At 36.1% G+C, this 14,480-nt stretch overlaps 1 protein-coding gene across 1 annotated transcript in view; it reads right to left on the bottom strand.

Annotated features, from left to right (window-relative positions):
• The window catches only part of LOC111872142 (medium-chain acyl-CoA ligase ACSF2, mitochondrial), a 35,996-nt gene extending 22,890 nt beyond the window's left edge, over positions 1 to 13,106 (bottom strand). Inside the window, exons 1-9 of the mRNA XM_023865731.2 lie at positions 12,847 to 13,106; positions 10,937 to 11,054; positions 9,232 to 9,327; positions 7,433 to 7,581; positions 6,189 to 6,357; positions 5,729 to 5,833; positions 3,509 to 3,657; positions 1,815 to 1,956; positions 1,163 to 1,273 (exon numbers count right to left, since the gene is read on the bottom strand). Coding sequence (XP_023721499.2) covers positions 1,163 to 1,273; positions 1,815 to 1,956; positions 3,509 to 3,657; positions 5,729 to 5,833; positions 6,189 to 6,357; positions 7,433 to 7,581; positions 9,232 to 9,327; positions 10,937 to 11,054; positions 12,847 to 13,091 — 1,284 coding nt within the window. The 5' untranslated portion in view covers positions 13,092 to 13,106. The remainder of the gene's footprint in view (positions 1 to 1,162; positions 1,274 to 1,814; positions 1,957 to 3,508; positions 3,658 to 5,728; positions 5,834 to 6,188; positions 6,358 to 7,432; positions 7,582 to 9,231; positions 9,328 to 10,936; positions 11,055 to 12,846) is intronic.
• Between the last annotated feature and the right edge of the window lie 1,374 nt (positions 13,107 to 14,480).

Genomic DNA, 14,480 nt, shown 5'->3' with positions numbered 1-14,480 from the left:
AGTAAGCCACTATTTGTTGTTTTACTAGAATGGGAAATATTTGTGTGTGTTCCATATATTGTATATATGTTTCTGCTATTATTGCTGATGTTGGGGCTCCCATAGCTAGACCATCTGTTTGTTTGTAGTAATCTTGATCAATTTGAAAACAATTTTGTTCCAATACTGTTTTTATCTATGTCATTGTTTTCCTCTAATATAGTGTTTATTATGTTTGTGGTATTTGTTTTTGGTACATTTGTAATGTTTTCAATGTCAAAGGAACATAGTCGCATATTCTCATTAAGTTTAATGGTTTGTAAATCTGTCATTAAGTGGGAGGAGTTTTGGACATTGTATGTGTTTGGTAATTTTAGATAATCATGCAGTTCTTTTGCTAATTTCCTTGCTATTTTNATAATGTAAATTGTGTATATATGTATTAATGTAAATAGACGGCTAGGATAGGATAGGATGTACCGGGAGTGTAATTCATATATATATTCCACCTCCCACACCCGATCCCGAGTAATCCAGACGAGCGAGGGCAGAACTGACACAGGCCGCAGTGGCAGCCGAAGATGAAGATAAGAATAGGCAGGGATAGGCTCCTGCCACACAGGCAGAGTAAGGGAGCCTTGATAGTAACGCCCTCCCAAGATCCGAAGATAAAGTATAATATTAATGGATTACGCGGCTACCTGTAAACCATATGCGGAGTGGTCAAGAAGGAGCTAAGACTATTTGTCAGGGAGTAGTACCAACAATTGAAAGAACAGAACATAGATGGTGGCAGCTTGTATGACAGAAGGAAACTCCGAGATAGGAGAATCCTAGCTAACGGTAAGCTAGGATGATTGCGTTCACGCCTTACAGCATAAGCGGAGGTGGCCAGGAGGGGTACCTGCACACCCCCGACGGCGCGACGTTACCAGGAGTACCAGTTTACGACATACTTGTGGAGGCGAGGAAGGATACCTCCACGGCCCCTACATGCGGAGTTACAGTGGTGACAGAGGCGGGCTGACTCCACGCCCCCCTGTACCACGGCATTACAGCGGCGGCAGAAGCGGGAGGGCTACCTCAATGCCCCCCTACGCCGCTAGGGCATTACAGACGACATTTTGGAAAAATGTATACTTGTATATAGTAAACATGACATTAATCTCACATGAACGCTTACCTTATCCTTACAAAAATCAACGACATCTTGTTCAGTAATGGTGACTCCCTCACGAAGTCTGAGATAGACACAGATTTCTTCTCCAACTTTTGGGTCTGGCACTCCAAATACCTAAACAGGAATATATGAAATCAAATTTGTAGACACATTCACAGTCAGTGATCAAAAATGAGAGTTGTATGTTATGTGCCAATACTTATTCTACAATCAGGATGTAGGTATCAATGCAATAGCTTTTACAGGCACATGTATTCTGTTGTTGTATTATATCTTCAATTTACTTTGTGTAGAAGACAGTAATGTCTTATAATTCTTTCTTTTTCACATGAAACTTCTTAAAATATAAATATATCAGTGTTACAGCACTCTGTAAGAAAGCTGAGATAGCTAAATTCATATAGTGACTAGGTTATTAACTGGACAGCTGGGAAATCTAAAGGCAAACTGTGAATTAAAAAAGAAACAAACAAACATTTCACATGGCATTTATCTGTATTCCACTGAGGTTCCAATGGTGGGTTTTAGTGAACACAAGGATGAGTTTTCGGTTTCCACAACATGGAGCGCTTTCACCAGTCGAATAACTTACCAGCTACCGCAGGAAGTCTGTACATTGCAGCATGTTAATGAACGGCTCTGTGCATGACTGTACCTGAGCTTCCATAATGTCAGGATGTGTCTCAAAGAACTCTTCAATCTCAGATGGGAAGATTTTGAGTCCAATCCTAATGATCACATCCTTCATTCGACCTACAATTCTCGCATAACCATCTTCCTGCAGCACAAACTGGTCCCTGTGGTACAAAATTAGTTTTGGTTTTAATTATTTGATTGCTTCATGGTTAGAATGAAACCTACTGAAAAGTCACTACACCTTCAGATGAAAACATTTCCCTGCACATGTAACTTGTTTCCTTGTAGGTACACACTGTGTCAAAAACATATAACTTCAGTAGTCTGAAAAAGTCTGAAGGCATAGATACTTGTACATTAAGATAGTGAATTTCAGAAAATAACAGCGTACAACTGATGTTACTATCCAGATATAGGCTAGGAATATTCTTTGGAAATTGTGATGGACACTGCAGTACTGATGCAAGGATACTTTCAACTGCTGACTACCAGTTCCATCATCTACTTCTGTTTGTAAATACTATAAACTCTGATGACTGCTAACATACATAACGACAGAACAGCATGTGTTAGCCTTCAATATGTGTTTTATGGATTATATCGTATTTAATGAGGTATGATAGAATGAAAGAAGATGAATCATTTGGATTGCCATGAAAGGGAGTGGTTTTGCCTCCTTTTAAGCAATTGTACTTTCTTGGAATTTATGTCCAGGAACTGAGTAAATCTACAGAAACCCTCAATTAGGTTAGCTGCTTCTGGATTAGAATCTCTGTTTACTCTGAGACTCATATGAAAGACATAACCATACTGTGTGCAAAATTCAGCAGTCTTTAATGTTAAAACAGGTGGTGCATCTAGTACCCACCGTGTTAAAAGGCTAAATAACATCACTAAGTGTGGGTCACATGAGAATAGAGCCGGTGGCTAAACATATTTTTTTTTTATTCTAATATGATTACCAATTAAAATTTGGGCCAGCCATAGAACAACAGTGGCAAAAGCATTCAAATTGTTTTACAGTTGACAGATGACAATAAAAAACCTTTTTTTGAATATGGTGAAAAATATCTTAAGGAAAATAGTGTGCTGGATATCAACAGTGTTATATGTTTTTCTGAGAAACTTGCATTTAAACCATTCCTCACTCCAACATATATATAGTGTGTTATGCACAAGTTCTATTTGAAATTCACATGTGTGGTTCTTTGCACAAAGTGCCCATTATTTTTATATAATTTCAACTAAAACTAAAGTGTGCAAACAAATGGTAGTAAAACTCTGCAATATCAGATTTCATGAAAAACTGTTCACCAGCTCTTGAGTTGATACATATAAACAGACATGGAAGCAAGCTGAAAGCTAACAGTTACATATTTTTAGATTGTTTGTGCAAGTAGTCAAGAATTATAAAGGACAATCTTTCAAAGTATTTTACACTTATTGAGAGGGAAATTATTATAAACAAGGTAGAAGAGTTATACCATGGCAAAATTTAAAAATTTTCCTCTAGACAAACCATGAATAACTTTCATTTTAATCACACAGCAGATAATAATTACTTTACAGCTTATTATAAGAAAACAATTAAAGAAAATTTAATTTGTACAGGATAATCTACTGGGAACAAAAGCATTTAAGTTATAGCCTTTTCTAAATGTCAGATAGGCCATAGAATAAATAGAAATCAACTGATAATGTATAGATTCTCACCCAGTTTTTGCCCATCCATCTGGACGAATGAATTCCCGAGTCTTTTCTTCATCATTGAAATATCCCAACATGACATTGTAGCCTCGCACCCAGAGCTCTCCAGGGGTCCCCATAGGAACCATGCGTCCTTCTCTGTCCACCACTTTTACCTGTTATTTCAAACATGAATATTTAGGGTGTTTCTTGTGGGAGCGCATCTGATGCTTATTCTGAACACAGGAAAACGTAAACTAACAACAGGACAGGTACAAGAGTTGAAATAAATCGCAAATGGATGATATTACATAATAAGATACTCACTGATTTATGCAGGTCACATATTATTGGCAGGGTAAAATATTGTGAACATGACAATGCAATGGACTTATTATTTAGATAGAGAAAGAGAAGATACATAGAGTATTTTATTTAGAAATTTTCATTGGAAAGTAGTCAGTTTGATTTCAAAGAAGACAAAGATAGTATTAAAATACATGAACCTGGGGAAATAGTTTACAAAGATGAATTTCACTGGCTCGGGATGCTGTGCAGTGGCAAGTTTTGGTGATGGCAGTTTAGGATCAAGTTTTACTACAGCAGCATATAGTCAATACAATTTACTGTGTCCACGCCTGTGGCAAATCAAAATAATGGCTGAGGTAACATTTTTGTTCTCCTGGCCTCATGGTTCAATACATAAGCTGCTTGTAACCACAACAGCTGATCAGTAAATTGATAGCTCATGCACAGGTCCATTAGAATGTTCAGATTTTTCACTTCATTTCCATATTCAGAACATTTCATAACCTGAATGAAATGTTTGAAGGACACATGTTTTTTAAAATCTTTTGTTTAATTTATATATATATCACTGATATTGATGTTCATTTATACAGATACTGTCATACAAAACTACAATACTAGTCATAAAATATTTCTTTTATTGAAGTAAATATATTCTACATGTCTCATTAAGTTCTAAAGGTTTCATTTTAAATATATTTTTTTTAATGAAACTTTTAGAACTTAATGAGATATATTTATTACTGTGTACAAATTTGTTATATTGTATGTCATGTCAGAATAGAATCATAAAGTTCAACACGAGATTCATGTAAACTAGGCATTATATTGTAAACCCCTTTAATATAAGTGATTCATATCAAACTCCATCTACATGCAGCAGTTTGTGAGATGGAGTGTACAGACAGGTAGTTAAATAGAAACAAGCTCTTCATTTTATGTTAATTTGTTGCATGTTTTTAAGCCTATTTTCTGGTGCACTCATACTTAATTTTGGCCTCAAGGTTGAAATATACAACACAGGAATATGCATGAATTTTGACAAGTTTGCTGGTACACAACAGTTTGTCAGTATGCATATCAGTGCTTACTGCCTTATAAAAACAGTAATTTTTTTTGTAAACCGACTTGTGCAAGGAATGCATAATACCAACCTACAAATCATTGCTTTTATCATTTCATGGTACAGTGTTCATTCCTCGCTTTGTCAAACTCATAATTATGTTACATTGAGTGTCATGAATTTTTGAACAATGAACTGAGACTACGTATTAAATGAAGTGATTGTAGCATATTTTAAGGTACAATCTGTGGGTAAAACACAATCTATTAAGAATCTAACTCAGAAAATCCTCAGTCTATGCCAGAATTCAAGTCTGGTATCTTCAAAGTATAAAGTGATGTTACTTTTCTGGGCATATGCACATTTGTGGAAGTAAGAAAGGAAGAATGAAAGTCAAGAGAAGGGATAAGCAAGTAAATAAATATATTAAACAAGGAGAAGTGTCAGTTCCTAACCTTGGATATGGTTGATTTTCTTGTCAATATCACAATATACAACAACAAAGAAGGACCAACACTTACATAAGGAAACTGTTATATATTCATGTAATTAAAAGAGAAACAATTGGGAATAAGGGTGGAAAGTGTATTAAAAAATTCTGTCATCATATATGCACATAACTCAATCAGCTATAGCTACTGCATATATTGCCTAGGAAACTGAAAACAGATATGAATATTACATACAATGATGCCATAATGCATATTGTCATGCACACTTACAGAGTTGAGGACCTGTCTAAACCAAATGTTCAGTCCCCTCTGGTTTCCAGTGTGGGTAGGTTTTACTGTAATTCATTATTTCATGAAATATTTTTAAAGGAATACATATGTAAGTTGCTCCCAGATCTTCTTGCTGTTTAAAATGGACCTTACCTCACAATGATCCACAAGGCAGCCAACTGTAGTTGTGACCTGCTCCAAGGTATCATTAAGTGTTGAAAAAAAAACTCCTGACACTTCTGTCATTCCATAACCTTGCTGAAACATTAAAAAAGAAGGCTAATCCTATGATAGAACTTGCTAGGCAATGACATTTCTAGATTACTTAAAAATGTCTTATGTATCATTATGTTATTTCTATGCCAGATACTGTCACTCCCAATATATATTAATTATAAGATATGAGATACACACAGTAGTACTTAGATTGCAATTATCTGGAATGTGATGCTGTGTAGGTTGGCAACAGAACTTCTACGAGTCTACATGGCATCACTTCGCAGAAGATAGTAATCTTCATCATTCCATGTCATCTGCATGGTTTTCAGTTCATTTTACATGTTTAAATATATTTCTTTCTTTTAAATTTAGTTTTGTGCTTTCAAGAACTTACACGCAAGTGCCTGACATTTAATGTCTGCTTTATCTGCAAGGCCAACTGCTGGCTACATGGTGCACCACCACATCCTGCCACCTGAAGTGTTGTGACCTTAAGGTTCAGGTCTTGTGAAGTGTTGATTAAGTCCACATACATTGATGGGGTTCCAAACAAGTCTGTGCACCTGAAATTATATCAAGTTCTGAAAAGATCTGTGATGATAATTCAGGGTGTGGTCTTCTGGGTTGCAACACTGATATTTTTGAGGAACATCCTGCCTCCATCTTCAGGGTTGAAGCATGTTGGTGCAGTAACTGCCTTAGTCGCATGTACAGGTTGCATAATCATATGCACCATGAGACCCAAGAGTGGGACTAAGGGAAGGAAGCCTAGATCCACTATCTTTGCAACATACCTATATGAACAATGCAATTACTGAAACTACATGCTTCAACCCTGAAAACAGAGGCAGCATGTTCTTCTGAAATGTCAGTATCCACCTACAAGACTCCTAGCAAACACTACCATGAACACCTAAAAATTTATGAATAATATAGCACGCCACCACCCCATTCAATATTTTTTTATTTAAGGTGTTTGCTTATTTAATGTTCAATTTCAATGAACCCAGGTCAATAATTTCAGTATAAGTTACCTCCATTTAATATTGTCCTCAGTTTAGGGTTCAACTCCACTAGTCCCCAGAGAAATCTTAAATTGAGGTTTCACTGTATTTTGAAAATTCATCATATGCAGAAATGAAACTGTTTTAAAATTATATTACTAAACTAAGAACAGCATTACATTTAACATTAAACTTGTTAATATATTTTGGTTAAAAATGTTTTTCATATCTGCATACTAACAATTTTATTTCTCAAATAGAGTTACTGCTATTCATGAACTTTCTCTTCTTTCCTGGTTGTATCGTTTACCTGCTTTGCAGAAAATTCTGTGCACACATTTTTGGTACGTTTGTTCACTATTTGCAGTGCTATGTAAGTTATCTCTTAAATTCTCCCTCAAGATCACTCTTGTTAATTACATGAAAATCTCACTTAGAACGGATACTAGTTACTGTTTGTTACTGTGCAACTTCTGACAAGTTTACAAGTAGGTATACTGGCTGTGAAATGCATTTCAGTTTTAAGAGAAAATTCCTGATTAAGAACACCTATATCTTGTTCAATAAACAGCGTTTAATTAAACAATTAATATATTTTTGTAAGATTTGTCATGAATTCTCACACTAATCTTACCTCTCTTGTGTAATGGCTTCCAAAGTTTTCTTAGCATCAAATGTAGGTGCAGGCAAAACAACAGTGTAGCCAAAAAGTAGGTTACAAATAATGCCATGAAAGCTGCCTGAAGAGTGACAGAACTGTGTCAAAACGCACACTTTTACTCCCTGCAAAATAAAGATTCATTTACAAATGACAAAAATTTATCATTGCACAGATCTTAAGTGACTATTGATAGACTTTTTTTTACAGCTGTGGCCTCCATTATGTGATATTAATTCTAGAAGCAGATGAAGCAATTTCTAATAGGTCAAAATTGTTAAAGTGGAAACCCCTCTGAAATCAGGGCCGAAAGACCACAACTATAAATTCTACAGACAGGGGACAGGGAAACTCATCCCATGGTATAAATGAGTTTCAGTCTATATGGGGACTCTGCAGAATAAAGTTTACACTTTCTACAATGATGATGTGAATCTATTCAAGAGACATGACTTGTAAACTTTCTTTTACTGCCTCTCATGCAACAACCCTTAACTGCAGCAAAAACTACAATCCTGATATAACACATGGATGGAAATAATTACTAGCAATATTAAGTTATATGGGAAACTAGGAGTTAATATTAATGTGCTATGAAAGACATACTTGAAACCCTATGAAATACACTTAACTGTTAAAATATGAGGGGCTTAAAACATATTTTATACAATAATAACACAAATATGTACTATAGCAGTAGTTTGATAGGTGGAAAATAATGATGAAGATGGAGAGATTTTCATGGCCTTGGGTTCATAGGTTTATTTTAGATGTTCATAGTATCTAAACTACATAGCATTGAATAGAAGGTGAGTAATGAAAGATGAGTTCAAAAAGAATTTGAAACAAAGCAGTTATAGAGTAATCTAGGTACTACCACAACATTTGCCTGGAGGGACTGAGGAAACCATGATAAATCTCAGTGCTGATAACTGGTGCCCCAACTGAGATTAGAAGTGAATGCCTCCAGATACTAATCTATATTTTACTGCTTGACTAACCTGCTTGATCTTGGGTTCATCAATAACTTCTTGGTCATCAACAGATGGTGCGGTTAAGGGTGCAACTATTTAATTTCGAAGGAAAATATTTGCAACAGAGTTTTCATATTGTGTGAAAATGTGTGGTGCAAAAATGGGAAAATAAATATTTATTTAATTGTAGATTTTGTATGACTAGGAACACAATATTACATCCTTAGTCTTTATGTTGGGGACTTCATGCCTCTGAGCTAGTACCTGGATCATTACAGAGTAATTAGTTTGTTAAATTTCCGAGTATCGCAGTATGTCAAAATAATAAAAATTGACATTACAGATGAACATGATTTACAAGACTTCAGTCATTGAATGGTAAATCACTTAAACCCTGATTAAAGCAGCAAGTTCCATTGAATATTAAATTATTTATTATTTTAACACAGTGTGATACCCAGAAGACTCTGTAATGAATACAGACCATGTAAAAGAACCCTGACTTTAAAATCTTAATTTTATTGCCAATTTAATAGTTAAAATATAACTAATTAACCAATCCAATGGAGTAAAATCATTCTTGAGAAGACAGTCAAACAATTCCCTGCCTTATGTGGAACCCAATGATCCTTATTAATGAAAACCAACAAAATTTGTTTAAGCATTTCACATAGCTTTTTCTTTTTGTAGTCCACAGCAAAAGGAGAGTTTAGATCGGGCAGACATCTGAATACCTATTATCTTCACAGGAAAGGATCTGTTCCATGGAGTGAGATTACTTTGTATTCTGAAAAGACATACCTTTCTGTCTTTGTTTATGAGTGTTTTGATGAAGTAGCCATTATTGACCAAGGCATGGTGGCTTAAGAGGGCTGCTTTAGGACTTCCAGTTGTGCCCTTTATTAAAACAAACAAATAATATTTTTTTACTTAAAGTTGAACCGAAAGAGATAATTATACACAACAAACCCTCATTATGACAGACCCAGATATAATGGACAAAATCTGTGTACAAATGTGAATTTTTAGAGATGTTGAGGCACTAAGCTGATTTTCTAGTTAGAAGACTCTCTAAAATAGAAAAGAGCCTCAACACAAAAACTGTTATTTAATCACATTTTTTCTATGTTTATTGCGTGTTGGCTATGTATCCTATGGTGCACTTCTGTGAATACCTCTTCACTTGGTTATAGCAGATATCAGCAATAATGGATATCCTATCTCCCCTATTAATCCATTATATCGAAGGTTTACTGTATGTATAAAGGTGTGTCCACATTACTCGTGCTCATGCATCAGAAGCTTACTGCTGCTGGAAAATCAGGGTCTGAAGCTGATATCTGTTGTGAAGAAATGCGAAGGCTTTGTATGCAAACCAGTTTGGATGTCCACTTCATCAGCTCCAGATCCTGATTTTCCGGCAGCAGTAAGCTTCTGACGCACAAGCATGAGTAATGTGGACACGCCTTAAAACTAACATTTTATGGCACCCATTAGTAAATTTCTTAGATGTGAAATAATAAACCTTGCTATTATTTCATTATGTATGTTAACAAGAAGTTATGAAGCAGTAGACAGCATCAATGGAAGGCATACTTGAATTCATAATATTTGTCCCTTTCTGACAGGTGTCATCTAGACAGGAATATTGCTTAATGCATATTGTTTAGTATTTTTGGTACAATCACAATAAAAATATTTTAAAATATGTTCATTAAACTGTGTCTGAACTATCTCTGAGGTTACTAAGTGATAGTCCTGCTTGTGAGAGATGTCAAGAAGAAAATGAAACAGCCACACATATATTGTGTAAATGTGAGGCCTTAGCTTATTTAAGACTACGTCACTTGGGTCAATACGTTATGGAACCAAGTGACTATTTTGATGCCCCCACGTACAAAATCCTGTGCTTCATTCAAAGCGCAGGATTGCTGAGGGGATAATCAAAAGGAGAAGCACAATAGACCACTGTAGGTCACGGTGCAAGGGCCGAGAACACCTACACCTCATACATTCATTCATTCATCTCTGAGGTTGTATCACCATCAGACATTAACTTATATTGTTACGTTATTATTAGAAAGATACTAGACCATACTGGTGCCAGGATGGCCGTCAGTATTGTGACTATGCCAAAGGCTGAATGGCTGAGGAGTTATGACAATTTTGTGTTATACACATGTCTATGCTACTACTGAGCAATGACCATTTTCAGTGCATAACAAAATTATATTCTTGTACATATAAATACATTTAGTCAGACTATTCTAAGTTGAAATCTTGTTGCAGTTTATACTTGCTGTGAAAACTTCCTCTGTATAAGAGGTAAATTTGGAATAGCTTTTACTCTTCACTCCCTGAGCTGGACAAATTTTGTCATAATACTTGTTTCTACATAATAGAGTCTGTTCTTTAGAAAGACTGTACATTCAATACTTCTTTTCCTCTTAGAAAGAAAGAATATTGATATTATATATGTATTTAGGTATTGTTCAAGCATTCTTACAGATGAGAACTGAACAGTACATCCATCGTCCGGCTGTATGAGTGTCTGCAGCTGATTTACTTCCTGGATGTACTCTTCACTTGCAGATAAGATAATGTCCTTGAGCCGATAAGCACCTCTGTTAATCAGAAATAACACTGGGAATATGTGGATCATTATTAAGATGAAAAAGGAAAATATACTGCTGAGTCCAAGAAATTAAAGCTCTAATAAACAGAAATAGTCTTAAACCATTTCCATGTAATAGCTATGGTACATGAAAATGTCACAAGATGGCAGTATAGATTGTAATTATGCCAGATACATTCAGACAAATTCAGTGTCACTAAATGAGATTTATAATCTATGGCTTGAAACAGGTTATATTAAGTCTTTAATCCACCCGTTTATATTGTGGTATGTCAGCGGAAAGTCAGAAACCTTGTTCTATTGGCCCTTTGCCATGGCAACTTTGTGTTTCATAAGGTTATGGACAGAGGTAACAAACTAAAACCAACTAAGGTAAAATGTGAATTACTGGTAATGAGACAGATTCTGTTGTATGTGAAGAATAGCGCTAAACATATTGAACAAGTAACTGTGGTCAGTTGTCAAGAGGTGTCCTCCAACTTGGGAATCAACAGGTGGTCGACATCCCTTATTCTAAATAACTATAATGTTTTCAACTGACATAAAATGTATATTCTAAAGGGTTCTGAGGATGGTGTACAACATTCAGAATTATTAAGATACCCAACCAAGTAGATGCGTTCCCCCACTCACCTGAGGACAGAAACAGATACAGTTTCCAAAACGTTTTGTTTTCTAGTTTCTAGAATACCTGGACAATGGACAAAGTCCAGAATCCCAGTAACTCTGATACAGAGGGACTGAGACATATTCTTTTGTGTGGTAGCAGAATGGAATTATGCAAAACAATAGTTTTACCTGTTGCTTTGTATGAGTGTGAAACTTCTTCTCTTAGGAAAGACCATTGATTGAGGTGGCTCATAACAAGAAAAATACATAAAAAGGAAGTGGAACATAATTAAGTATTTTAATTGCTTATTACACAAGTTTTTGGTGTTATTGGTGTAATCTATTAGGATATTAGTCTGCTTCTGCAAATTCAGCTTTTGTTGCTCATCACTTTCAGATGCTTTTTCATTATTTTGCATTGATAAAATCATTTTGTGGCCAGAATCATTATGCTGAACAGTCATAGTTGGTATCATTAGGATTTGGTGATATTCAAGAGAAAAAAAATACAAAGATGTGAGGGATTGAAGCTTAAGCCCAGAATTGAATTTTGCATGCATAAAAACGTGATAGTACTGTGTATTGTACTTAGTGGGCGGTGGAGTCCAGCTGGGACCACTCGGCACGGTGGCCACTGATTGGTCTATTGTAGCCTGCCCCGAGTGATTATGATGGAGAATTTGGTGGAATGAAGATTGGCAGGGGAAACCGAAGTGCTCAGAGAAAACCTGCTCCAGCGCCACTTTGTCCACCACAAATCCCACTTGGCCAGACCCGGGCTCGAACCGAGGCCATCATGATGGGAAGCCGGCGACTAACCATATTGTCACTTAACACAGTCACTAATCCAATGACACAAGCGCTACAGAGTGTAAACAAACACAAGAACACACAGCCTTGCCAACTGAAGTGCTTTCAGTGTTGCCAACACAAATTATATTCCTCAGTATCTTAGGTAAAAGGTAAACTTTTTCCTGCTCAAATAATTAGGCACTACATCATGAAGGCGTATGGGGGAGTGGATGTATAGATCTTCATTTACTTGACCCCGGCACTAGTGGGAGGTGAGTGGTCAGCTTCATGACCCGGCTGCTTTACCCCTGGGGAAAGAGCCGCCAGTACCCATTGGATAGGAGGTTGGGTGAACCCGTATCGTACCTAAGTGAGCTCACCTGTGTTGTGCATTACTCATAACAATGAGTGTCTTCAGAGCTGGAAGTTTAGAGCTGGTAATTTCAATTCCACCCTCGGCACTCTTATTTAATTCTGGGATTAATGTTTGCACCATATCATAGCAATTGTTGGATTTATATTTCTCTGCACAAATAAGAGCCTTGGCTTCTACTTTGACAAGAGCATGCAAGAGCTCTGGGGGTTGGTATGCTGGATCAATTTGTACCTGAAATACATAAATCATGTCTGATCATAAGGAGCTGAAGGTCAGGGAACCTTGTTAAAATGTACTGAGATGAAGAAATTTAAGTTGGTTTTGTGCAGTGGAATAAGGTGGCATTTAATCGATTCCTTTGAACGATGTCTCAGTTAATTGAGTATGTGATGGATTTGAATATGCCTGTACCTTTTTAATAACTCTGATCATCTCCAATTTACTCTATACATATAAAAATGGAAGAAAAACGTTTAAAAATGAAATAATGTAAATTCTAATGCAATATGATATTTTCTTATTGTCAAATTTTTCTCCATCTCCCCCTCCCCCTCCCTCTCCCTCTCTACCTATACTCCTCTGTCTCTGTCTCTGTCTACCTAATATGAAGGAGTGATTTTGTTCTTCAGTGCTATAATTAAACAGCTGAATACTTCCCCAGTGACTGTTTTGTTGGTTAGTGTTCATGTGAAGCGGAAAAAGTGAGAAAAATTCTCTGTTTGTCTGGTTAACACCAACTGCAGGTACCATGTTCTTCAGATCTTTACTTAAGATATTTCAATTTAGACAAAGTTCTGAAAAATGGAATAAAATCTACATGTAAATCATTAGTATATGTTTCAACTTGTGTTGTCATTACCATTTACAACCCAGGAAGTGTTCTAGATATCATTTCAACATAAGTGGAGACTCAAGTGTGTGATAATGCTGAGCTATGCTTATTAAGTTATGATTGCAAAGAACTTGTAGTAGCATGAAGCAACAGATAAATGACAAGGGACTGTCTCAATCAATTTTCTGCTTTTTTGGTTTTTGGTTAATTTATTGACACACTCTAAACAACACAGCTTTGTGTGTGATAAGTGTATTTACACTGTAGGTAAGAAAAAAACTCTTTGTGGGTTAGGTGTTTACCCATTCTGTTAAGATAAGTCAAGTTTGTTCCCATTATGAATATGTTGCAGCTGATACATGCTTGAAACAATTATTTGGCATCGCAAAAGAATATTGAAAACACGTGACCAGAATTCCAAATATGATCAGATTGATGGGGCATGTAGTACTCACATCCACAGGTGGTGAGAAAACCATACACAGTTGTATACATGTAAGTAGTAGTTGGATGTGTTTGCTAAAGTCTATGTTTCCCGCTTCAAACCAGTAACATATCACCTATATCTGGCTGGATCACAGCTCTTCTCCTGAGTAAGAACTGTACCATTGCTGATAATTCTGACTTACAGACTTGCATTCCTACTTCAAATAAAATTCATGAAAAGTATCAGGCTTTATATGTTAAAACAAAGAAACTCCATGGTTTCAGTCTGCAAGTGAACTATACCAGCTGACCGACCACTGCTTGTCGGTGAAGTTAGTGCCAACTTTAGGGAATAGTGTGTGTCGCGTGGTCACCGCAAG

The sequence above is a fragment of the Cryptotermes secundus genome, unplaced genomic scaffold, assembly GCF_002891405.2.
Source record: "Cryptotermes secundus unplaced genomic scaffold, Csec_1.0 scaffold470, whole genome shotgun sequence".
Classification (NCBI taxonomy): Eukaryota; Metazoa; Arthropoda; class Insecta; order Blattodea; family Kalotermitidae; genus Cryptotermes; species Cryptotermes secundus.
The sequence above is the reverse complement of the archived record's forward strand: the minus strand, read 5'-3'. Positions and strand labels throughout refer to the sequence as shown.